The sequence below is a fragment of the Podarcis bocagei genome (assembly GCF_964188305.1).
Source record: "Podarcis bocagei genome assembly, chromosome: 2".
Lineage (NCBI taxonomy): Eukaryota > Metazoa > Chordata > Lepidosauria > Squamata > Lacertidae > Podarcis > Podarcis bocagei.
In genome coordinates, this window is record NC_138126.1 from 51,343,394 (window position 1) to 51,370,937 (window position 27,544).

At 41.8% G+C, this 27,544-nt stretch overlaps 1 protein-coding gene across 1 annotated transcript; it reads right to left on the reverse strand.

Annotated features, from left to right (window-relative positions):
* Positions 1 to 140: 140 nt before the first annotated feature.
* NINJ1 (ninjurin 1) lies at positions 141 to 26,934 on the reverse strand. The gene is made up of 4 exons (XM_081185266.1): positions 26,471 to 26,934; positions 14,037 to 14,268; positions 6,413 to 6,568; positions 141 to 3,441 (listed from the first exon to the last, which is right to left on the reverse strand). Exons 1-3 carry the CDS (start codon positions 26,543 to 26,545, stop codon positions 6,423 to 6,425), a joined length of 453 nt encoding a protein of 150 aa, XP_081041392.1. The 5' UTR covers positions 26,546 to 26,934; the 3' UTR covers positions 141 to 3,441; positions 6,413 to 6,422.
* Positions 26,935 to 27,544: the final 610 nt, after the last annotated feature.

Below are 27,544 nucleotides of genomic sequence, written 5' to 3' on the forward strand. Positions count from 1 at the left end.
TGCAAGGGACAGAGAGGTGCCTGGAGCACTCAACTGAGTTTTGGCCTGCACTCACGGGGGTCCTCATTCACACCAGATTCATGTTTTAAGTACTGCAACTGGATCAGTGGGTCACTGTAGATGAAATGAAACAAATGATATACACAACGAACAAAAATGCTTTATTTATCAGAGAAAGAAAATTCATCTTCATCACTGGAAAACATGTTTCAGCGGCAGTAAAAAATAAAGATCCCAACCTGAGAAGAAGGATCGGAAGCATTTCAGTTCCTGTCTCCAGCTTTGGGATGAGGCACTCAGGATAGAAAAATCTGGTCCTCTATGGCTTGGAAGTCATTAGCATTCTATTCTCCTTCCTCCCCTGCACACTTCTCCCATTTAAAAAATTGTATGTATGTTTTATGCTGTACAGTGCTCTATATGTCTACTCAGAAGAAAGTCCCATTGAGTTTAATAGTCCTTTCTTCCAGGTGAATGTGTACAGTACAGGACTTACAGCCTTAACACAATATTGAGTAAAAAAGCATGTTTAAACTTACGGGAATAAATGCACTCCATTCCACATTAATTGCAAGCAACCAGGAGCATGGAAGATAAAGGCAGATCCTAAGCATATCTGCTTAAAAGTTTCTTCCAAGTAAGTATTCTTTAAGATTGCATCCTTAATGCCACAAAAGTTTAAGTAACTATATTTCTAAAGCTTTCTTTAAAAATCTGTAAAATCAGTGCTATACGTTCTGTTCTTGAAAAAGTTCACACAAAAACCTGCACTACCTCTAGAGATCATAAAAAAGCATTGCACTTCTTCTATAAATGAGAAATCTTATTTTATTGCACCATTCACTACGCCCCAAGGGTTGAATATTGTGCTGCATTATTTAAGCAGCTGAAATGGATGAGAAAGCACAATACATGTTAGCCAAACCACTCCTTAATTCTGCAGCCCTTTATGGAACATTTATATTCTAACAAGAAGAAACTGTACATTGCATGTCTTACGACACATTCTTCTTCTCACTAACATACAGTTTTAGAAAAATCCAACCATTTTCACTGAAATAGAACCACCTCATGTCTCAAGAGACATCTGTGCTCTTCTTATTCTCTATTTTCCTACTGGCAAAACAGAAAAATAATAATAATTCTTTTGGTGATAGTCAACTTCAGTCTTCCTCAAAGTACACACAGTGAAATCAATAAACTTAAGTAAGTATACAAATTTCAGTGGGTCTACTCTGAGGATGCCTACCATGGAATATTACTCCAAAAATTAGTCCCTAATAATCTGCTATTCTTACAATCAGTGGGGGAAAATAGCAACTGAAATGGTAAATGAAAATGCCACACTTTCTGACTAATTACCTTAAGTTCTATGTACATTTAAATATTTATACATATAATAAATGAAAACAATAATGGAATACAATAATTACATAGCTATATCTTAGGAGCAGGTTCTAACATACAGTACATTAAGAAAAATATTGAGTATATTTTCTTATAGAAAATATGTGTGATGCATACAATTGCCAGCAACAGTATATATTCAAGAATAGTTTTGTTTCTTGTGTTCATGCAGAATTACCCAAGAAGGCACTGAAAATAAGAAATCACATTACGTAAAAAAATATATATATAGTGATAGTCCAGCAGAGAGTTAGAAGCCCTAAAGCCCATTTTGATAGGTAAGCATGCATAACTGTCTTTCCTACTGAAGATGACCTTTGCTTACAATTTGTTACCTTTGGAAGTCTGGAATAAATGCACCATGGCTTTTGTAGAGTGAACCTGAGAGTTAACTCAAGTAAAAGTAGATGTCTCAAGTACATCACTGCAGAATCAAAGAGGTCTGAACAGAGCCTCTTTAATACAGAGTCTGGGAATGAAAAGTCTATGGCCTTTCCTCCCTTAAGCACTAAAAATAGGGAAAGCTTTAAGACTTTCCTCTAAGAAGTCCTCTGCGAAAATCGTCGTACAACAAGGATCATATGAGAAGTGCTATCAAAAGACAGAAGACCTTTCAGTAGAGAGTTAATGTTGAATAATGCTGCAATCCTAACTCCACTTACCTGGAAGTGAGCCCCATTGAATTCAATAAGTCTTCAATGAGTCGACATTGTTAGAATCACAGTCTGAATCGGAAACTTTTTGCCTATTATAATAAAGAACTGAAAGGAAACCTCTCTGGGGTGCAAGTCCGGGCCGTTTGCATGGAGGGCCTGGGCTGCCCAGACAACAAGACCCCCCTCTTGGCCTTGCTGACGTGGTCCAAAGCAAGGCAATACATTTGGCACCAGCTTGGCTGCAGGAGTCGCCAGAAGGGGGCATACAAGACACCATCCAACTGCCTTTGGGACCACTTTGGATTTGTACAGGTCTTACTCTTTAGCCTTTTCTCCTCCCCAATTAGGGTTATTTCACATAGATATTTGTATATGTTTAGAGAGGGTTTGGGAATATGCCCCCTCTTTTAATTTTCTTGCCTTCTGGATCTCCTTATATCATTTGTTTTTATTGTCATTCTTTTACAGAACTGAAACTAGTGGCCACCTGAGCCCTCAAATCTGATAAACTATAAATCCAAATAAATATCCCCCCACATTGCTGTAAAAAAACCACAAAGCCATGTCCATAGTCAGCATGAGTCTACAACCATGTGCCATCTTCACATCCAACAGAGCACTAGGGTACACATTTCCCCTCATACATGTCTTTATAAATATGTGCAGTCCTCAGAGTAAATCTGGAGGATGGCTGGGGATATCTCTCTAGAGTTGTGATCAGCTAAGTATCATGCTACCATTATCTATCAACACTGTTAAATGACTGACCATAAGCTGGGATTGCACTGAGAAGTGTATGCTACGGACTGCATTTTAAGATACTGCTCTCAAAGCAGTAGAGTTTACGCCAACAGTTCTGTAAAGACTCAGAAAGAAGTACAGCAAATTATTTCTAAAAAGAACTGCGGGGCTGAAGCCTTGTTTCTTGGAACATTTGAGTTCTGAAGGAGCATGAGGTATAGTGGCCTTTGCAGAAGAGAAAAAGCTCCAAATACGAGACATTTTACGGCTAGAATTATGTAAAGAAAAAAATACAAAAATTAGTTCATTTGTGTTAAATATTGGGATCAGAAAGTTGAGTTTTGCAAGATGAACTAGCTTTCTTTTAGTGCAGAATTTTCAGCTGTCTTTCTACTCCTGTGAAGCCCATACTTTCAAGTGTAGAAATCACCTCTTTCTCTGTTCAACATATAAGGCACAGAGAGCAAGGAATTCTGAGCTGCCATTGGAGGCATGGGATAACAGTTCCTGGAGAAACAGTTCAAATGAAAGAGAATAATGCTTTTTTGAATTGCTTCGGGTTCTTCATGTTTTCCATTTAAGAGTTACTGGCTCAAGTTCATAACATTTATCTCCCAACATTTAAGATCTTGGGTCTCTGTAAAAAGAAAAGATAAAAGAAAAGAAAAGAAAAGAAAAGAAAGTAGTTAAAAGGATGCAAGCAGATGTCAAAGAGAACAACAACTACCAGACTTTTAGAAGACATCTGAAGGCAGCCTTGTTTAGGGAAGCTTTTAATGTTTGATGCATTACAGTATTTTAATATTTTGTTGGAAGCAGCCCAGAGTGGCCGGGGAAGCCCAGCCAGATGGGCGGGGTATAAATAATAAATTATTATTATTATTATTATTATTATTATTATTATTATTAGCAGAATGGTGACTATTTTGTAAGACATTCCCTTTTCAAGTCACTTCACCATTTCACCCCAAAATTCCCATATGACCTTCCAGTCCTTTTTGATTCCTACTGTTCTATAGAGCATGCTAAATACAAGGATAAGTATATAAAACTATTGACCTTCAGTTGGTGAGTCATGACCCACAACTGGGTCACGCTGTGCCCCCCAGTAGATTGCACCAGCGACACCACCACTTTCCTTAAACTAGAAATGGGCATGCCATTTTACAAAGTATAAGAGAACAGGTCTCTACAGGAAGAGCTTCCAATCTGAATTGTTGGGTCTGGACCTGCCATTACACAGAGTAAGCAACCACCCTAGGCAACAGATGTTGGGGGTAATGGCAACAGCCTCCAGCTGTTCCTCCCCAGTCATTTGTCTTTTTTGTCAACTAATGAAAATAATCAAGGGGATGGAACAACTCCCCTATGAGGAAAGTAGTTAGAGAAAAGTTATTCTCCATCTCATTACACTAGACCTCATGGACATCCAAATGTGACTGAATGTTTGACAATTCAAGATGGGATAAAATACATTACTTCTCCATGTAATGGAACTACAGAACTCGCTGTCATAGGAAGCAGTGATGGCCACCAACCCAGATGGCTTTAAAAGGAGATTAGACAAATTCATGGAGGATAAGGCTGTCAATGGCTACTGGCCGTGATGTTCCATCACTGTTGGAGGAAGTGTGAATACTGCAGGTAGACAGTGTTGCTGAGCTCTGGTCCTGCTTTCATGCTTCCCACAAGCATCAGTTGGCCACAGGGAGGACGGGATGCTGGACTAGATGGGTCATTGGCCCGATCCTACAGGCTCTTCTTATGTTCTAATACTGGGCATGCAGACGGCCTACCCCTCTAAATTAGTCTGCTGCCTACCAGCAGGTTGGCTGGTGACTGCATACCTTTCTTCTTTCCTGTATGTAGCCTTGCCACACCCTTTCTGGCACACCCCAGAATGCAGAGCTCTCCAGGTGGCCCAGTAGCTCCTTACAACTCATTTGCCTTCATATAAGCTAACGTCTCCCAGATAACATGCTACCTGAAATACGGTTTCTCCTCCTGTCACTTTGATAGATGGTGTCAGCAAATACTGGCGTTAGTATTTTGACAAGGCAATGTGACATTTGAGAGTAGGTGTACTGTCAGAGGGCCTAGAAATTCCATCTTGGTCCAAAATAACCTGAACTTGTTAACGTTTGTGTCAACAAGGGTGAGGGGTGCGGAGACACCCTTCACAGTCCCTCAAGGGAGGAGCCCAAATTTTACCAGCTCCCTGTAAATGAGAAGACTGTGTAAGCAAGGAGCCACCCATTTCCATTGGTTGGTCTTTTCCACTCATTGCTGCTCTCTCTCTGAATGTCTGTCTGTCTGTCTACATCCCCGCCACCCCCTTGTCCCACTTCCTCCTTCACAGTGGCACAGTTCTGGGTTCTGCTTTTCTAACAATTTGCTGACTCCATTCCTTTAGCATTCTCATACTTGATCAGCTCACTGCCTGCTCTGCACTTCTGCCTTTCTGCTGCCTTTGGAAGGGCTAAATGTGGAGCACTGGTAGTAAATGAGTATTTGTGGAAGGTGTGAATTTCCATAATGATTTCTTATATTAACCAGGCACTGACTTTGACCCTTTACAAGCCGGGGGGGGGGAGCAGGGTGGTGCTTTGAGGCAGCTTGGTTTTCTTAAAGTGATCTAGTGAGGAAAAAGCCCAAACAGTTCTAAGTTTCCACAAATATGTGGTTCAAACTGTGGTTCAGAATTTCCTAGGCTGGGTTTCCTGTAGAGACGAGGTGAAGTGTATTGAGCAGGGGGAAACACTGTCCAGTCTAAAAACTGCATATTTAGGTTACGTCAGAATGAGTCTCCCATATATTTAATGCTTACAGATGCGGTTTAATGCAAATTCGTGACTGCATTAAAAAGGTTATTTATTATAATATAACGACAGAGGGCATTAATTTTACTGTGCTTTCACTCATGGGCAACAGTGAAGAGAAAACATTTCTGCTTCTGAGAGAATGTCATTTATGACAAGGGGAGGGGGAAAGAGGGGCTAAAAGACCACTAGTTATTCTTCCTTTTTGCACTCTAAATCTTTATCCATATCCTGATTCAGTGGCTGCATTCAAACACAATGCTAAACCACAGCTTAACATTACACAAACAAGCTTCAGACATACCGGTAACTTGGTGGGACTCTGAAGAGTTCAGAAGCTTTTGCTTCCATTTTCAACTAACTGCAGTTGGTTGTTGTGGGTGAACCCAGACAACACTAGTCAAACTTAACTACGGTTTAGTGAAAGAAGCCATCCTCAAAGCACAATTTCAAAGCCTGTCTTGTTTCCCTAAACCACAGTTTGGATAATCACAACTCTGTTTTTAGGGTTTTGCCCTAATAACAAACCAAGGGTAGCTGAAAATGGAAGGGAACGTTTCTAGTCTCATTGTGGGAAAAGAAAACCCAGAAGCCACAGGTTTGTGCATGGAATGCTAAACTACAACCACAACCATGGCAGGAAAATCGTGAGGAAAATACAGATGAGGAGGAAATACGGGCTGCTCCATTCAAGGGAGGGGCTCCCTCAGTGCCTCAGATCTGGGGACACAGAGGCCCACATCACAGATGAAAAATAATCGGGAAACTATATTATGGGTAGGAACTCACCTTCTTTGACCTATACTTTTGAGTCCATTGGCTTCTGAACTCCAAAGGCCGTAATGAAGATATTCACAACCACTATAATAAACACCAGTCCAGTTGTCAGATTATTGAGGAAATCCAGCTTGCCATGTTTTGCAGGATTATTAAGGTCATATTTGACTGCAAGGGGGGGAAATAACAAAAGAAATATTACCAATGAGAAACAAGCACAAATATGAGAACTATGTTGCTGTTATTATTGGAATTCTGCTGGGGGGGGGGGGAGATATCAGCAAGGGAAGGTAACAAAATTTGTGTGCCAGTAGAACTCAAGAGAGATATGCGTGCCAACTATCTGAATAATAAAAAAGCAAAAAAAACATTATTCTTGGATGCTTTTCAGTGGCTGTCTTGACAAAGAATTTGCAATCACAGGCCGATATTTGAAGTAGTAGGTGAAATGAAATGCTTTTTTTATTAAGGAAATGATTACTTTAATCATCCATACAAACTAGGCTTTATCAACTACAACAGCCAGGGAACCTTTTTCAGCCTGAGGGACATTATTTTTTAGTTGGCAATCTTCGGAGGCCACAAGCCAGAAGCAAAGTGGGTGGAGCAATTGCTGGAGCACTTTTCTTTGCATAAGTGGGCTACATTCCAGCCACAAAAGCCAGGTTTCTACACATACACATACACACTCACACACATGCACCTATCCCTGTTCTCCATCCAGGCAAGCATTGCCACAGTTCAAGGACACCTTCGAGCTCTTGAGGGTGGCTTGGAGCAGGCCTGGTGAGGAGGTGTGGCTTGACAGGACATAGCCTGAAGAGAATACCAAATGTTTTACAATTTAAAATATTCATTTAAACAACCTTAAAATATCAGTGACTTCCCTTCTCTTTCCATGGTTCATTTTGCATATCATAAATCCCTGCAAATTTTACATAAACTGAACCACTCAGTATTCCATTATTACATCCCACAAAACGTGTCTACACTGTTGAGTTTATCTTAATGCTGCCAATGATTTCAAGTGTACACAATTCCTCCCCATATATTCAATAAACATTTTCCAATCTTCTTTAAATGTATGTTCTTGTCCTCTCATTCTATATGTTAGGTCACCAAGCTGTGCATCTTTCATGAGTTTAAGCTGCCACTCTTCTTTAGTCAGGACCTCGCTCGTTTTCAGTTTTGGGGCTAACAAAACACGGGCCGCAGTAGTAGCATACATAAATGACCTTTTTTGACACCTGGGAATTTCCGTCTGAGTTATCCCCAACAAAAAGGACGCTGGTTTTGGGGGGAAAGTACTTTAAAATTTTCAATTCATTATGGATTTCCCAATACTCTTTTACCCTTTTACAGGGCCACCACATATGAAAGAATGTTCCCTCAACCTCACTGCACCAGGCCTGAGGTCTTCTATCCTAAGCTAGAATGTTTCTAGAGTTTCCCTAATTTTATGTGACATTTTGTCATTTGCTTTGCTTTATCCATTTCTTGCTACCTTGTTACTAGAGACAGTGCTGCTTAAGATTACTTAAAAGCCTCTACCACAGGTTTCTGCCTGGTCTCTCCGACCTTTGAATTCTAAATGAGCTCACTGCTCACTTCCTACTGCTTTATTTTTTACTAAAGAAAACATTTATGCCTGCTCAACTAAATGACATGGACTTGCAAGCGATGGGCTTCAGTTGTGTGAATCACAATTACCTGCTGTTTTCTTGCATTTTTTCTTTGCCTGAGTGGCTGAGGTGGAAAGAGAGCAGGATGAAAAGAGAGATGGGATTTGCATCGTGTTATTTTTACTTCCAGGTTTTGAAAAATGTATAAATGGGCCGTATTAAATATGCATGCTCTTGTATGGAATTGCATGAAGTCTGAAGGAACTGCTCCACATTTGGAGAGAGTGAAGGCTCTCCTCAGATGACCTTCTATGAGCAGATTTTCCATAAGGCAGGAGATGACTAGGGCAACTTGAGCAGTGATGGTTTTGTCTTGTTTTTCCTACCACAGAAATTTGTGAGACAGAAACTATTGTGAGAAATTGGCATTAGCAAAGACTTAGCACCAAAGTCTCCTCTTATTTTGAATTGTTTGAAGTGGCTTGTACAAAATAAGAAGCACAATAAAAGTTCCAACTACACAGATTCTTCATGTTTTATAAATATTGCCTTTCAAAATGCTCTCACTTGTCTGGAAACAATGTAAAATTGCTTAATATTTAATTCAGAGTTTTAAAAATAAAGTTTGCACAGACATGAGGCAGAATCTAAAGAAGAAGAAGAAGAAGAAGAAGAGTTTGGATTTGATATACGGCTTTATCACTACCCGAAGGAGTCTCAAAGCGGCTAACATTCTCCTTTCCCTTCCTCCCCCACAACAAACACTCTGTGACGTGAGTGGGGCTGAGAGACTTCAGAGAAGTGTGACTGGCCCAAGGTCACCCAGCAGCTGCATGTGGAGGAGCAGAGACGCGAACCCGGTTCCCCAGATTACGAGACTACTGCTCTTAACCACTACACCACACTGAATCAGTGAGCCATGACCCATGGGTGCTATATGATGTGAACCTCCTGGTCCTCCAAAATTAAACCCGGACATGTTTCTCCACAAGCAAATTCCTAACAATGCAACAGACCAGGCTCTCCTAATTGCCAGAACACTGCATTCTATGAGGAATTAGGAGTAATAAGGGAGAAACGAGGCTCAGTTATTTCAGTATTCAAAAGTGATAAGCTGTTGATACAGCACAATCAATCTATTACAGAGCAGAGTACTATGGGGGGGGAAAATAGTAACAAAGTTCAATCAACGAAGAGCAAGACACTTTTTTCAAAAGCATTAGGCAGGATGGGTAACATAGCTTCATATTGAAGAAGTGTGCATGCACACGAAAGCTCATACCAAGAACTAACTTAGTTGGTCTTTAAGGTGCTACTGGAAGGAATTTTTTTATTTTGACTATAGCTTCATATTGAGACAGAGAAAAGCACCGTGAAGTGACTGGAGAGGATCCAAAAATGCTTAATTTTAAATTCAGACTTTTCAAAATAAAGTTTGCAGCGGATATGAACCACGATTCAAAGAACCTGTTGAGAAATGCCAGATTGAGGCGTGTGCAGGTTCAACGAAATTTCTTTTTCTTTATTTGAACAGAAGACTTCCCATATTACAACATTAGCAGCTTTGGAAACTCCCAAAAATTTCAAAAGCAATTTCTTGTATGATGGGAAGAGCTGCTCTCTGTGGGAAATGTGTGCCCTAAAATTAACTTTGGTGTACAGACTCAATCATGTGGATGCTATCCTCTTTCTTCTAAAATCACAATAATATGATTTTGGGGTGCCACAGGGGTTCTGTCTTGGGCCCGGTCTTATTCAACATCTTTATCAATGACTTGGATGATGGACTCAAGGGCATCCTGATCAAATTTGCAGATGACACCAAATTGGGAGGGGTGGCTAACACCCCAGAGGACAGGATCACACTTCAAAACGACCTTGACAGATTAGAGAACTGGGCAAAAACAAACAAGATGAATTTTAACAGGGAGAAATGTAAAGTATTGCACTTGGGCAAAAAAAATGAGAGGCACAAATACAAGATGGGGGACACCTGGCTTGAGAGCAGTACATGTGAAAAGGATCTAGGAGTCTTGGTTGACCATAAACTTGACATGAGCCAACAGTGTGACGCGGCAGCTAAAAAAGCCAATGCAATTCTGGGCTGCATCAATAGGAGTATAGCATCTAGATCAAGGGAAGTAATAGTGCCACTGTATTCTGCTCTGGTCAGACCTCACCTAGAGTACTGTGTCCAGTTCTGGGCACCACAGTTCAAGAAGGACACTGACAAACTGGAACGTGTCCAGAGGAGGGCAACCAAAATGGTCAAAGGCCTGGAAACGATGCCTTATGAGGAACGGCTAAGGGAGCTGGGCATGTTTAGCCTGGAGAAGAGGAGGTTAAGGGGTGATATGATAGCCATGTTCAAATATATAAAAGGATGTCACATAGAGGAGGGAGAAAGGTTGTTTTCTGCTGCTCCAGAGAAGCGGACACGGAGCAATGGATCCAAACTACAAGAAAGAAGATTCCACCTAAACATTAGGAAGAACTTCCTGACAGAATTTGCTGCCAAGGAGTGTGGTGGAGTCTCCTACTTTGGAGGTCTTTAAGCAGAGGCTTGACAACCATATGTCAGGAGTGCTCTGATGGTGTTTCCTGCTTGGCAGGGGGTTGGACTCGATGGCCCTTGTGGTCTCTTCCAACTCTATGATTCTATGATTCCAAGAAATGCAAGCAGTCCAGAGTGACTGCTATTACACAACATGATTTTTAAGAGCTGACACAGCTGTTAGAAAAAAAATAATACTGTAATAATCAATGAGGTGGGCTGCTGGCAGGAAAGAAACCAGTGAGCTCAGGGTATAACTCCCTGGTTTATGCATTCAGACATCACCCAGTTTCAGGTGATTCACCAGCACTGGAGATCTAAAGTATGGGTTTGATTATTTCTTTTAAAATACAACACTGTCTATTAACAAAGCCAGGCTCCGAGCTTTCAGAGGGAATTGCAGTAATCTTATTTCATTATTGTAGTACTACACAATAGAGCTAAACTTGAAACCATTCGTAAGTACAGGTATTGTTAAGCATTTTATTATAGTAATCCAATCCCACTGTCATTTCATGTAGCCTAATCTATTTCATCCCCCTGCCAATGAAAAAGGTCTTACAAAAGGGTTTTTGGTACTACAGAATCTATGGGATGAATGTCTGTATTTGGTTGCCTTATGAATAAATTTGAACTTCAGTGCCACCAAAAGGAGACATTCCACATACAAAGTGTTTGCTCTCTCTTTCTTTTAAAGTGTGATCTGGGCTGGTAATTTTGGCATTTTAAAACTGGTTAATAGTTCACTTTAGCTCAATTCCCAGTTCAACTTGGAGCAAGGAAAGTAAATTTATGCTCTCATTTGCAGCATGGCAATACAGGACACAGGGGTGAAGGATTTAAACTTCTCTGGCTCTCGCAATTTAAAAGACAGATACAGTGGTACCTCGGGTTACATACGCTTCAGGTTACATACGCTTCAGGTTACAGACTCCGCTAACCCAGAAATAGTACCTCAGGTTAAGAACTTTGCTTCAGGATGAGAACAGAAATCGCACAGCGGCGGTACGGGAGGCCCCATTAGCTAAAGTGGTGCTTCAGGTTAAAAACAGTTTCAGGTTAAGAACGGACCCCCAGAACAAATTAAGTTCTTAACCTGAGGTACCACTGTAAAGGGGTAGGGGAAGAGTCCTACTGCTAAAATATAGGCTTGGAATCTGGCAAGAGAAGCTGCCAGGCCACATTTGGAACAAAACATCTCTCAGGCTACGGATCTGACCACTTCCTTCCTTCCCTTTCTGCCCTGGAATGAACAGGCCTGATAACAAGTGAGCTGCTCCTAGAAACCTCTCAATATCCCTGTGTGGGTAGGGGAAAAAGTAGTCCAACATTTGGACTACCCAGTTCTACCCTGAATCAAGAAAAATGATTACTAAAGGCAAACTTTGAGGTGAAACTGAGGCTGCCAATAAACCAATGTTTTCAACCCTGCCTTTTGTACTGGATGGGTATGCAGGAATCTTTTTGCCCAATGTGGGGCTTGAACCCACGACGCCAGGATTAAGAATCTCATACTCTACCAACATTAATTGTTACGTATTTAAAATCTATTTTTTAAAAAGTGCTTTTTAAAGCCAAGCCCTCACAACGTGCTTTCATTTCATACACACAAAATATAAAATCACAGCATTTGATGAAAATTCTGGTTGGGTATAAACTCACTCTTCTGCGAAAAGTGGATTTTTGGCAGGGGGGTGGTTAGGGAGGATAGGTGGCTGTATGGAGAAAGAGGAATTGCCAAAAACTGCCTTCTCTGCTTTTGCACTTGGGAGCATTTAGTTCAGAGACGTCTGCTCTGAGCAAATTTGGATCTAACTCAATGTTCCACAAGGTGTCTGAGAAACATTATCCCCTTCCTGACCAGCTGACATGGAGGGAGACAGCATCATAAGCTGCTTTTCTTCCTTATAAATTGACCTCACGTTTATACTTTCTAAACAGATGGACATTTGTTTCATTTCTGCGTGAACCAAGCATAGTAGCACTAGTAATTTGGAACCATGTTCTTATTGCAATCAGACAAGCATCTACAATCCTGATAGTTTGTTGCCTGCTTAAAACATTTTCGTTTTCCTCAATAGAGAATGAATTTTATTCAATGTTGGTCACTTGTTGTGCATTTTATGGTTTTACAATGATTTAATTATGATATTTCATGATATTTATTATGAACTGGTGGTCTATAAATATTCTTAAAAAGTAAAAGCAAAATGTGGTCAGTGACTGATTATCTCCTGTTGCAGAAGCAGAAATATCATTTAGCTACTTTCGTAAGTACCTTGGAACATTATGTAATAGAAAACTATTTTGACGTTGATAAGATGCCCAAGGGAATCCTATATAATAAACCCATTGTGGTGAAAGGCTATACAAGCTTTGGAGTTTTCCAGTCACAAGTCCTTGGCTTCCAAGCCATATTTACTACTTTCCTTTTCAAAATCTTGGAGGGCTTGCTTTTGAAGCAATTACTTTTATTTCCTAATGAGACTATAGTGTTGTAATGCTATAAGCCAAAATAAAACTATTTATAGATCTGAGAAAATGACAGAGTAGTTAAAATACTGAGTATGACTTCCTCAGCATGGAAGAAGAGTATAGTTCAGATGGAAGAAAAGTATAGTTCAGGCTACATAAATTCAGGGTTTGGAAGGACAGTTCCTATATACTTCTTGAGCTAAAAATTACACCTCAGAAACAAATGTCATAACTGTAGTCTTTTGATACTTCTTTTCCACAACATGAATGGTAAAATTTTAGGAAAGCTTTCAGAAAAGAATATATTTAGTATCTTATTTCAGTAAATATTTCATGTAAGTAATTCCATGGCAGCCTTGCAAAATAACCCAACAAAAGATACTGTAGAGTTTGCACATATATTTCCTAACCTGCACATGTTCGTAGTCTGATGGAAGCCTATTTTCTTCATGAATGGGAAACCTGATCACACAGGGCACACAGTCTGCTTTCCTTCATTGATGTCCCTTACAAAGTTTGGGAGTACGACCTGTGAGGGACCTATGGATTAGGCTAGCAGTTGGCTCCACCTTCCCCATTGACACAATTGCAATAACATCAAGGGGACTACCTGAAAGGGGCTAATCAATAATATTCTTATTCAAAGAGAACTGGTCCTATATTGTATTTATTCATGTATTATATGTATTCATTTTGTCTCTCACGCAGTGCACAGAATCTGATAAGAACATAATAATAATAATAATAAAATATAATAATACACCCATCCACTTATATGGAACTATTTAAAGGAACTTTGTTATAAGAGTAGGATATAGCTATTTTTTAAAGAAGTTTCTTTTTACATGCCCATTTTAAAATAGAAAAATGAACACCAAGATTGTAGCAATTATTTTTACAAAATATGAGCATGCCTCTTTTGAAACAGAGAAACGAATACTATAAACGGCACAAAATCAGAAGAAATTCATGTGACTATACATACCAAGGAATATTAGAAGCACGCCTACTATGATCTGAAGTGAGAGTGAGATGCCGATGAGGACAACAAGTGGAACGTAGGCTGAAAAGGTAGGTCCTTGGTCCACAACTGCTTTGAGCTGGGATGCATTCGCCATAAGCAAAGCAATGTCCAACATACTTTCTGCCGCACTCTTCTTATTGGCATAATGGTTGATGTTAATTTGTCTGTTTCTCTGCAGCCATTGTGTTCGAGGCTGAAAGGCACAACATTTCAAAGAGTCATGATTCAGGCAGCATTAGAAGCATGGTCAGAGTGTGATAATACCCTGTTTCCTATCAGCTACAGCTGTGTTTAAAAGTACCAGTACACTGTATGGGAAGCAGGTTGCACAGAATACATTTCAACTAAGCAAGCAAAGAGGGCCTGGCTTTGAGCAGTGCTGAGATGGGAAACCCCATATAAGCCCTTCTGTGCTCTCTGGCAGGACAGTGTGACATATATACAGAACACCAACTGGCCATGGTTGTTTCATGGTTGAAAGCAGCTCTCCTTCACCATTTGAAAAGTTATGTTCTAGGAATAAGTGAGTAAGATGGATATTCGTGTAAAGTCCTGGTTAAACTGTAGGAAGTAAGAGCTTCAGAACTACTTGGAGAAAGTTGCACTGTTTGACAAAGATAAGTTTTATACTCTGCTGCCTGTAGCTATTTTTTAAATTACCAATCATGCCCCATCACAATAGCAGAATGAAGTTTATTACCACGATTTGGTTTACACTAACAAGTTTAGTTAGGGTTGCCATATTCCAAACAGTGAAAATCTGGACTGAAAAGTTGTGGCACTTTTTTTTTTTTTTTTTTTTGCAAAGTTGTCAAGCTTTTCTGGCAAAATTGCAAAAAACTTGCCTTTTTGGGCAATTTTAATGGGCTGCCATGTGGCCGGATTTTCCTGGACATTTTTGCTGATTTCAGCCCAGACACTACAGTATTCCAAATAGGATGTATGGCAACCCTATTAGTGTTGAGATTTGTCCTTTCAGATATTTGATGAAATCTTCCGTAAGTTATACATTTCATCAGACCTTAGGTTTCTAAAGAGTCACACATTGCGCCACGGATGCCCTCAGCCTGCCAGCCAATCTGTGGTGAGCCCAACCACCCCCACATACATACAAAGTGGTTTCACTTTTGCCTTTGTCGGCTTGTCCCATCCCACCTCCCAAGACCGATGGCCTTTCCTTCGCTGTCCCCTCACTTTGCCTATTCCAAAGGGAAGAGTGCCCCCTCCATGTCTGCAGCACCAGCCCTTCCCTCTCTCATGTGCTTCTGTGCCCCAGCATCTATGCCACCTTGCTGCTTCCTGTAACTAGTCATGTCAGCATCCTTTCCCTATCCCAATGTCTTGACATTTGTTTGGAAGAAACTGTAGTTTGGGTCTGTTCTAATACTTATGGTAAATTAATTCCTGGCACAGGGTGGAATTAAAATCAGGTTGAATGAGAGACTTCCTCTCAAATGACAATGGCTGCTCAGAAGCTTCTGCTCACAAATCATTGCTCCTCTACCCCTGTTGAATATCTGATATTCAAAGGATATTGTGGGCCTCACCATCACATCAGCAACCTGCTTGAGGCAAATGCGGTTTCCCTCACTGTAGCATGGAAGGTGCTCATGAAAAATGGAACATTGACCTGTCCATCATCAGCTGGTAAATTTCAGTTTACCAAGCAAAAAGTTAACAAGGTGTGCAATTAAGCATCCAGTAAGCTTGTTAATTGTGCCACCACAGATCATGTATTTGCAGTAAAATGTAGTTGGATATTTTTCCTAACAGCATAAATCAGTTTGATGGGGTTTTTTCCCCTGCTGACTTCCAACATGCCCTTCTCCTTTCTTGTCACTTTTATTTGAGCTCTAAATTGGGGGTAAGGAATCATAGAATCATAGAGTTGGAAGAGACCACAAGGGCCATCGAGTCCAACCCCCTGCCAAGCAGGAAACAAGGAACTCTTCTTGAGAAGCGTGACACTTCAGTATTGCTGCAATGCAATACAATGCAATGTGCAGTGAGGGGTTTTTTTGTGTGTGTGTGTTTGGAAATTTCCCAGTATGACTCATGCTTTTCAGTTTACAAGAACATACTTTCTGTGCAGAAAGAAGTTATATGACTAGTTACAAAACATAAAAGAAGTCAGTGTTTCACACTAATGGAAAAAGATTAACAGGGTAAATTTGCCCTAATTTCAGGGTATCTTCCTATATACATAAAAACGTATAGCTGTCATCACGCTAGCACTCTTGTGCACATGTGCAGCTGGCCAAAGAGGGAACAACTTTGGCATTTGTGTGTGAGAGGAGAAAGGACCATGGGAGCCAAGTTGTTCTGAGGGAAGCCTATCTGCTGCCAGTGGATCTTTCTGCCATTAAACCAGTGTCAGTTCCACAGGGACCTCCATGAATGAGCACAGCAACATCCTACACATTCTTAAAGGCATGCACAGATAGTGCATCTTTCCCTGGGCAGGCAGAGGCTTCACATGCTTCCTGTGCCCCACCCTACCCTATGGACCACATGCATTTAGTCTAAGGAAGAAGAACAGGGCTGCCAGGAAAACAGGAGTAGTATATATGGTAGGAGAAGGAGTACACATGTACCTCCCCTGACCCATGCGAGCCACTGGGTGGAAAAGAAGCAACAGCTCTCTGGTCATTACAGCTCTCTTTTTTGCATTTCTTTCTGCCCAGCACACACCTCCTGATGGGTGGAATGGAATCGGATGGGGTAAGACAGTGCTGGGAGAGGTGACAGGAAATGATTAGAAGCAGTTGTAAGAGCAGGACGCAAAAGCTGCATTGGCTCTGCAGAGAGGAGGAATGGGAGAGCTTAATGTCAAAGGAACAGAGCTGGGGTGGTGAACTTTGTGGGCGTCTATGAAGCAGAGACTGCTGGGAACAGGGTGCTGTGCCATGTGAACTTTTGGTCCTACTCCATCAAGGAAGCTCTGAGTTGTGGGGGAAGTGGAACTTCAATGTGCAATATTTTGGCAAGCATTTCCCAACATTTACTTAATAATCAGGTTTCTGACCTTTTTGCAGAATATACACACTTGGGCAGACCTTCCCTGCAATCAAAATATCTAAGGCTAAGAGGGGACCCCAATATCCGGACCCTGAAAACTTTCATATATATTTCCAAGATACACATATGTGCAGCATGTACAGTACTTTCATCCTACTGTCATCTGGTAAACACTGGCCCTGGATCAGCAAAATCTCATTAAACATTTCAAGCCTATGAAGAACTTGTGGGGGAAAAGAATATTGTTTTATGGTTGAGTTTTAGGAGCTGGACAAAATCAGATGTTATCTTGTTTCATAGGAACAGGATGCAGAAATTCTCTTGTTCCATTATTGACTCTGGTGAAACAGATTTTGCAGAGTTTTGAAGCATTACAGAGACATTAAAATCTGTGAAAAGAGACAGCAGTGGATGAGGGTGACACAACACAGAAGACAACAAAGCTTCTATGATGCCATCTGGAAAATAAATATATTGTCTTTTTCCAGCCATTAGCATTCCACTTCATTTTTGCTTTCTTGCCTCACTAAAGAGGTACAAGTCTTCTTGTTAATATAAACTATGGGTAGGCAAACTAAGGCCTGGGGGCCGGATCTGGCCCAATCGCCTTCTAAATCCAGCCTGCGGACGGTCCGGGAATCAGTGTGTTTTTACATGAGTAGAATGTGCCCTTTTATTTAAAATGCATCTCTGGGTTATTTGTGGGGCCTGCCTGGTGTTTTTACATGAGTAGAATGTGTGCTTCTATTTAAAATGAATCTCTGGTTTATTTGTGGGGCATAGGAACTTGTTCTTATATCCCCCCCAAAAAAATATAGTCTGCCCCCCCACCAAGGTCTGAGGGACAGTGGACCGGGCCCCTGCTGAAAAAGTTTGCGGACCCCTGATATAAACTAAATGCATGTGTTTCCCCACCTCCCTGCTACTGCCCCATCCTGCCTTCCACCCCCAGTTATTAGAACTTTTTTTCAAGTTACATTGGTTTTTGTGCAAATACACCCACTTTTTATTCCCCTAATTTTGAATACCATCTTTTTGCACATTTGTGCAAAAATGTGGGATGGTGTAGGGTGGGGCATACTCCTTGTTAAAGTGAGGTCAGGGGTCTTGATTTGTTAGTATATTTATACATTGTCCAAGCAGCTCAAGACAGCATACACCATCCACTTTATCCTGATAACAGTCTGTGAGATGGCTTAGGCCAGCTGAGGTCACCCATTAAGCTACATGGCAAAGTAGGTCTCATTTGAATTTGAGTCTCCCTAGTCTAACTCTCTAACCACAGCACCACACTGACTTTCCCCCCTGCCCCCTCTGGGCCCATGAACACAATCTGCCCTGCATTTTTTAGAGATTTGTAAATGACCCGTCATAGTATTTATCCAGGTTTCTATCAGGAATATGCATTTCTGACATCTTTTTAGGATAAACAAGTGCATACATGAAGAAAAAACACAAATATTAACTGTTGGACAAGAAGTGAAATAAAATTAAATGCCGCAAACAACAAAGTCCAGCACTGAGATACTTTTTTCTTTTTTTTTTTAGGAAGTGAGGCAGAGCTGGGCATCTCCCTCCTGCCTAATTCCCGGAACAGGAAAATGTTCTCATTTCTGATTGCTTGCATCAAAACTGCTGAAACAGCGGGGTAGTGGGGGAAAGAACTGAGACTTTTGTTTGAGGGAGATATTACAGGGAGGAGGGAGAGAACATGCCAGTCGGGCATGTGTCTCTGCCAGGGTCCTACTCGAGTGTAGGAATCATAGAATCATAGAATTGGAAGAGACCACAAGGGCCATCGAGTCCAACCCCCTGCCAAGCAGGAAACACCATCAGAGCACTCCTGACGTATGGTTGTCAAGCCTCTGCTTAAAGACCTCCAAAGTAGGAGACTCCACCACACTCCTTGGCAGCAAATTCCACTGTCGAACAGCTCTTACTGTCAGGAAGTTCTTCCTAATGTTTAGGTGGAATCTTCTTTCTTGTAGTTTGGATCCATTGCTCCGTGTCCGCTTCTCTGGAGCAGCAGAAAACAACCTTTCTCCCCCCTCTATGTGACATCCTTTTATATATTTGAACATGGCTATCATGAAGAGGTGCCTCCCTGCAGCTGCTCCAATGCAGCAGTCCATTTTAACCTGAAAGAAAATCATTTCCCACTCCTTATTTTGGGGCTGTATGTTGGTCTTCACAATTATAAGCATATGATTAGCAAACATACATTTTAATACTAACTGCTTTTCTGGTGGATTAGACATCTTGCTTACTTATAATGTTTTTGGAACCATGAGATGTACAGAATTATTTTATTCGTTTTGAAACTGTGATCTGTGTTGTTTGGCTCTTCCTTGTTCTCTTTTTAACTTGCTTTTTCTTCTAGAAAAAGCTTTACATCTGTTAAGCACTTAAAAGTGGTGTTTTAATCTTGGCATGTGGGTGGGTATTGTTCTGGTTAGCATCATGCGTTCTGTTCCCTTCAAGCATATGTTTTCTTACTATCATGCTCATCTGCTTCTTATTCACTTTCCCAACTTTGAGCATTTAAGAGCTAAGGCAGGGCTATATTAATGGGATGTGACAGGGCTCCTCAAGGTAGTATGGCTCTATGTATGCATTGTGTAATATTGGTCATCTATAAGTTAAGCCCTGGCTTAAACAGAATCAAGACCTGAACTGCTTTTAAGATATCCAGTTAAACTCTAGCTATGTGTTTCTTTACCTCTTCAGAAATCAGTGACTTTTTCCAAAAGCATGTCTGAAAAACATAGTACAGATCAACATAAAGAAACAATTCACTTGTAGCAAATGCAAATTTATTAGAATTAAACTGGAAATCTCAAACATTTAATTAACACAATAAACTGCTTCCCAGAATACATGTCTTTTAACATCCATATTCTATTTAGATCTTTTTTCGTATTCTTAAATAATGCTTAAGACTCTTGATCTGACCACCTCATCTGTCTCCTGTGAAATCTCTATGTGGGACAAGAAGCAACAGTTAGAACTGGAAATGGAACAACTGATTGGTTCAAAATTGGAAATGGAGTACGACAAGGCTGTATATTGTCTCCCTGCTTATTTAACTTATATGCAGAATACATCATGCGAAAGGCTGGACTGGATGAATCCCAAGCCAGAATTAAGATCCGTATAGTTAAAGCTATAGTTTTCCCAGTAGTGTTGTATGGAAGTGAGAGCTGGACCATAAAAAAGGCTGGTGCTTTTGAATTGTGGAGACTACTGAGAGTCCCATGGACTGCAAAAAGATCAAACTGATCCATCCTGAAGGAAATCAACCCTGAGTGCTCACTGGAAGGACAGATCCTGAAGCTGAGGCTCCAATACTTTGGCCACCTCATGAGAAGATAATAATAATAATAATAATAATAATAATTATTATTATTATTATTATTATTAATACCCCGCCCATCTGGCTGAGTTTCCCCAACCACTCTGGGCGGCTCCCAATCAGTGTTAAAAACAGTAGACTCCCTGGAAAAGACCCTGATGTTGGGAAAGATTGAAGGCACAAGGAGAAGGGGACAATAGAGGACGAGATGGTTGGACAGTGTTCTCGAATCTACGAACATGAGTTTGACCAAACTGCGGGAGGCAGTGGAAGACAGGAGTGCCTGGCGTGCTCTGGTCCATGGGGTCACCAAGAGTCAGACACAACTAAACAACAACAACAAGAAGAAGACTCTTGATAGGAATTTGCACTAGGGAAGCTAGTAGGCCTGTGGTAAAGTATGATTTAAATGCCGTATTTTTCCATCTATAAGATGCCCCCATGTATAAGACACCCCCTATTTTTGGAGACTCAGATTTAAGAAAATGTGAGGAGATGTATCCATGTATAAGACTCCCCCTAATTTTTGACATTATTTTAAAGGGAAAAACCTAGTCTTATACACGAAAAAATACTACATTGAGAAGATTTTCATTTATAAATAAAGCCTGTTAAAATATTTGACTAGAATCTAGAAGAAATGTGGACCAAACCCCACTTCCCTGCTTCTCTACATGGTCCCCACGTGGACTGGAGACTTCTACGTTTAATGGTTGTAACACTGATGCTGTGCCAAACCATAGATTTAAAGTAACAGATAGTTAGGCCGTTAAAACTGTGCAGAACCACTCTGGAGGACTTGTCTACAAAATAGCTTCATCTCAAAGAAGCTACACACATAAGCCGTGACACAATGGACCATTCACACCGCTACCTAACTATATTTTGATTCTTTCACATTACACAGAGAGTCTCTATGCCAGCAGCACATTATTATGGCCAGTGCTGAGACAGACATTCACCACAGAATAATTATGCGATGGATGACTGCACACAGTACATGAAGACTCCCATCACATGGAGACCATTTCCAGCTTCTGTTTTATAAGGAAGGTAACATGTAGACAGTCTCACACCAAAATCCTGCATGTGTGACCTCATGGGGGAAAGTATAAGCTGCAGACTTGCTTATGCTGAGGCTGCACCTGGCCTTCAAATGTGAAGCTCAGTGGTTTTAAATGAATAACCCCACCCTGTTATAACAAACATTTGATTCAACATAGCGAGGACTTGCGCCATTCCCTTAAAAGTACATATTTAAAAATCTCCTTTTTTGAAACAAATTTCAAGCAAACAAAACATTTTTTTTAAGTATTCAGAGATTTGGATCCTGATTATGCAAACTCCAGAAACAGTACTCCTGAAGCTCTTGTACTAAGAGGGAAAGGTTTGCAGGGAAATTGCTGCATTTCACACTCACAGCAGTGCAGTTGTGTCCTTGCATTATAGTAGATCCACATGTGAAAGCATTCCCATCTGTAGGTCAGACTTCCTGAGATGAATGGCAGTTTCTCAAAATATGGCCTTTACATTTTATATCCTGTCTATATGTCAAGGTCTTAATTTACTCAGGAATATTCTCTTGGAAGATGTTCCAAAAAATCATATCCAGCAGAATCTTGCTGTGGCTTGTGGGCATACTATTATGTTGCAGAAGTACTCATGCCTGCACATAGACCTACATTTGCATAAGATCAGAATATAAACAGGGATCTGAGTCATAGGATTAATGTTATGACACACAGGCATTTTCTAATGCCTTCACGCATGGAGTAATTAGCTGAAAGTCAAATCCAACCAGACTAGCAGTTCTGTGCTGCTACTGATTGTTTTCCTACAAATGAGAACCACTGAACCACTGGACTGTGCGCAGCTGCCTCATGAAAATGTATATATAATAAAAATGGTTAGCTAGTAAGCCTAATTGTTTAATTCTGCGTGGTAAATTTGGTATGCAAGTATGCATTTCTGGCCCAACTAATATTACCACCGTCCTTCAGAACACACGGAATTGGGCGGGGCGGGGGGGAAGGGGAAGCGGGTGGAATGCAAAACTAAACCTTCCATAAATTATTGATTGATTGTAATTGCTATATATTTAACTCACTCTGTCCATTCTTTACTTTCACACCTGATCAGAAGTTACTCCAAACACTCATGTGGGGCAGGGGAAGAAAAATGAGCTTGGGGGTGTGAACAGGGTGCTTGGAGATATATGGGCTACCACTTGCCAGTTTGACCCTTGCCTTTTAATTAGTTTATTAAAAAAAATACTTATATGCCAAATATAATTTTAAAAAGCAGTTTTCAACTATTATACAGACTGTTGTAAATAAAACCACATAATCCCCTCACAAATTAAAATCACAAATTACTAGCTAGCTATTCCAAAAAAAATATTGTTCCTAATTGTCTGCATAAGCCTGGCAGCATAACAAAGTTTTCAGCACACATTTAAAAGTTAATGCAGAAGGTGCCTGCCGAATATCTACTGGAAGAGTTTTCCACAGGACTGGGATGATAACACAAAGACTTGGTTTCATGTCGACATCAGATGAGCCTCCCCAACTCAGGACACAATCAACAGTGATCTTAGCAACAGAGCTGGGATATAAGGGTTCAGCTGATCCCTAAAGTACCACAGATCTCCTAAATTGTTCAGAAATGCTGAACAGGTACTTCTCTATCCTAGGACTATATGATCTGCAGTATGACACTTGATTTGTACTTGATCACTACCAGGGCTACAACTCTAGTGATCACCAGTGGATCTCCACAGATTCTAGAATTCTCAAACCATCAATACTTCTAGTTCTTCTTTGCAATAATTCAGTGTCACCTTATTTGTTTTCATTCAATTTTCCATGACCACCAAATCTCATTTTATGCTCTAAGACTGGTGTTCCTGGATGTGAAGAATACAGAGGTGAGTGTCAACAGAATGTTGCTAACATTGCACTCCAAAACTTCAGGCTTTCTCTACAAATGGTTTCATACAGATGTTAAAAATGGCTGGGATAAAACCATTTAAGTGAAGATAGTTGCAGAGAACTAAAAATAACAGTTGGCCGGTGGCTATTTCCGAAACTGTCCTGTCAGAGAGAAGTGGAACCACTTAAAAGCAGTCCCCTAACTCTTGGCAGGTCGATCAGGTACTCAAGTGGAATGCCATGGTCTTCTAGATCAAAAGCTGTTGACAGGTCCAGTAAAAATCAAAAAGATTTTACAACTTCTCAGCCTCCAGGCACCACTCATTCACCATGGCAAATAAAGCAATCTCAGTCTGAGGGCCAAACCAGAAACCAGACTAAAGCATATCAAAAAAATGTCTACCACCCAAAGTTGCTTAGAGTTGCAAAATAAACTACAAGTTCAATCATGTTTCCCCCAAAAAGGTGAACTAAGAAACCAATCAAAAATTTGAGGATTCGCCACCAGCCTATAATCCATTTTCAAGGCAGTTATGATGAGAACTCCCACTCTGATAGGCTTATGCTTAAATTTTCTTAGACAAAGAGGAGATTGTCTTGAAAGACCACGCTTATGAACTGAAAGCCCTTCTCTTGAATCTATGATGGGGGAGGGGGGATTCAGTAGTTGCTCAGTAGTAACTGAAATGCATTCTGTGACTTAGAGGCATTTTCAAGTGTCCACAAATCTACTCAACAAATCACCAGGGACAAATGCTTCTAATCTTCTGAGGAAGAGAACCCAGCAGCACATATACCCTCCTTGGAGTATTCTTACCCTATTCTAACAACACGAGAAACATCTCCCCACCCCCAAATCTCTTCCAAACTCTAGGGCAAAAGCAGAAGACTTGGGAGACTAACAGGGGTTTATTTCTAAGGTTTGGACAAGAGAACATCTTGTTGGTGTTCTCTAAAGTCCAATGCAAATGAGAGAGATCCTCACCTCCCTCTCCCAAGTCTTCTGCACTTGCCAGTGGAACTGGGTGAGGGGAGGAAGTTGGTGGTGGGAGCAGGAGCTGACTAGGAAGCCAAAGCCTTGGCCTTTGAATCTATGGCTTTGAATCTGTTCCACCTTTGTTGTGTGTTGCTTTGAGCTGTGGCACTTAAAATAAATGCCAGGGCTGAGCCCTGGTGCACAAAGGACCTCCTGCCCTTTTCAGACAGGACAAACAGCTCCAATGAGCAAGTGGATACTAGCTCCCCATCCAGCAATATCTCACATCAGAGGGAAAGGGGAACTGAAATTGGATCTAAGGAAATTTGACAAGAGGAAGGGCAAGCTTTTGTATGAAAATCAAAACAAAATGAGCAGGGCAGGGCAAACAGTACCAATGTTCTCGGTAGTGGCGCCCTCCCTGTGGAACGCCCTCCCACCAAATGTCAAAGAGAACAACAACTACCAGACTTTTAGAAGACATCTGAAGGCAGCCCTGTTTAGGGAAGCTTCTAATGTTTGATGTATCATAGTATTTTAATATTCTTTTGGAAGCCGCCCAGAGTGGCTGGGGAAACCCAGCCAGATGGGCGGGGTATAAATAAATTATTATTATTATTATTATTATTATTATTATTATTATTATTACCAATGTAATATAATAAAATTTGTTGAGAAGCTGGAATGCTTGCAGAGGAGGGCAACGAAGATGATCAAGGGTCTGGAAAGTAAGCCTTATGAGGAGCGCTTGAAGGAGCTGGGTATGTTTAGCCAGGAAAAGAGGAGACTGAGAGGAGATATGATAGCCATCTTCAAAAAACCTAAGAGCTGTCACATGGAGGAGGGAGCATGCTTGTTTTCTCCTGCTCTGGAGGGTAGGACTCAAACCAATAGCTTCAAATTGCAAGAAAGGAAATTCCGACTAAACATTCGGAAAAACTTTCTGACAGTAAGAACTGTTCAGCAGTGGAACAGACTCCCACGAGACATGGTGGACTCTCCTTCCTTGGAGGTTTTTAAACAGAGGCTGGATGGCCACCTGTCATGGATGAATCAGTGTGTTTTTACATAAGTAGAATGTGTCCTTTTATTTAAAATGCATCACTGGGTTATTTGGGGGGGGCATAGGAATTTGTTCATTTTTTTTCCAAAATCTAGTTCGGCCCCCCACAAGGTCTGAGGGACAGTGGACCGGCCCCCTGCTGAAAAAGTTTGCTGACCCCTGATCTACCCGGTAGGTGGATGGGCCAGTGCATCAAAACAGACTTTCAGTGAAATCAGGTTTTGTTGCCACGGATACCGCTCCACACCTCTTTTGTCTCTAAGGTGGTAACTGGGTGGGTCATGGGGGAGACACAAGTAAACTTCAGTTGGCAAGCCTTCAGCTTAAGGACATGAATTCCTCCTGGGCCTGATGCAGTTCCCTGCTCATTCTGAAGTCTACATGTCACCTTGTTTACATTCTTTTGTAGATCAGTAGAAGAAAGCTATCCTCTGGCTCCTCGTCTTTCGGGCTATTTTCATTTCCAACACTCTTCACTGTGACAGTGATGGGCAATAATAATAATAATTTGTAGCCCACCCGTCTGCCGGGGTTGCCCCAGCTACACTATGCAAAAGCAGCTGTGAGTGCAGCAGAACTAGGGAACACAAATCTACTGCCAGCCTGGGCCCAGAGGCTCCTTTTCCCTCCTCCGTCGCCCAGAAGCCGCCCTCGCTGTTTACTCCCTGCCCTTCCCTGGAGGCCGAGATTTGTGGGAGGCTGGCTGAGATTTGCGGGAAATCCCTGCCAAGCAGCAGCCAGGCTGGCACTGACCTCGCCGATTTCCTAAAGTCTTTTCGGCCAGGCAAGACAGGTCTCCTCTACGTCCCCGTCCTCCCCCCAGCTGCCTCCCAGAGCGGACTTTTGCCCGTTTTGCCGCCCGGGAAACAAACAAGGCCCCTCAGGGCGCCCGGCGTCTGAAACGCCAGCTCCCCGTCTCCTGCTGCATCGCCTGCCTTCCTCTTCTCCCTCAGGCGGCGACGCCGGACTCGCGGAAAGCGCGCTCAATAGCCCGCGGCTACTGCAAAGCCGTTCCGCGCGCGCGAACTCCCTCTCCTTTCCCCGGGCGTTCCTTACTTGCTCGGGCAGCGTCGCGTCGCCGTTCTCCGCGGTCAGCCCATTCATCTCGTGGGTGTCCGTGGGGGAGCCCATGTCGCCGCCGCCGCCGCTGCTGCTGTGGGAGCTGCCTTCTCCGCCTTTCTTCCTGGCCAGCCGGGAATGGGAGCCTTGCTAGGCCCGGGAGCTCCGCTCGCGCTGTGGGCTACGGGCACTTTGGAGAGCGCAAGGAGGGAGGGAGCGAGAAAGCGGAGCGCCGGGTTTCCTTCCCGCCTCGCAGGCTTGCAGGCGGGGGGGGGGAGCCCCGTCCCGCCTCCGAGGGCCGGGCGCTGCTACAGATGGGGAGCGGTCCGCGGTACTTCCCTTTTGCCTGCTGGGGCGGCGCCGACGGCGCGCTGCTCCTGTTTGCAAAGGGCAGTTTCTTCTGCTGCTGCTGCTGCTCCTGCTATTGGTGCAACCTGGGCCAGGCGCGTGTCGGGCTCTCCTTGCCAGAGAATGACTTCAGCCGGCGGCCCGGCGCCTAATCATCCTAGTGGATTTTGCACGCTCTTTGACAATGCTGCACTCCACATGGCGAGATGGAAGACACCCTGACAGTAGATCAAAGTATATTCTGTCCCAAAGTAGCCATTCACGTCTCACAATGCATTAAGGCAGCTTTAAGCTTACACAGGGCTCTTCTTCAAACTAGATCTTCAAGAAGAAATCCACACACACACCCTGACATGTTGCTTATTCTTGTCTGGATATTTCTTAGTAGTGCCTAGCTACACATTTACACACAGTTCCTCCCACCTTTTATTTTACTTGAGAAGCAGCCTCAGACAACAACAACAACAACAACAATAATTTATTTATACCCGCCCACTCTGGGCGGCTTCCAACAAAACACTAAAATACAATAACCTATTAAACATTATAAGAATAAGAAGAATAAGAATATCTTTATTGTCATATCTTAATTACTTGACTGCTCCATAAAAACACTAATTAAACAATACAATATAATACAGCAAGGGAGATTAGATGACTTTCATTATAAACTTCCCTAAACAGGGTTGCCTTCAGATGTCTTCTAAAACTCAAGATATCTGT

Bases quoted from the DNA above. Each gene is read 5' to 3' on its own strand.
- NINJ1 (XM_081185266.1), bottom strand. From the start codon at position 26,545: ATGGGCTCCCCCACGGACACCCACGAGATGAATGGGCTGACCGCGGAG. The intron at 14,269-26,470 runs GTAAGGAACGCC...TGTGCCTTTCAG, and splicing joins ACGCGACGCTGCCCGAGCAA to CCTCGAACACAATGGCTGCA. The intron at 6,569-14,036 runs GTATGTATAGTC...CCCCCCTTGCAG, and splicing joins CGTGCTTCTAATATTCCTTG to TCAAATATGACCTTAATAAT.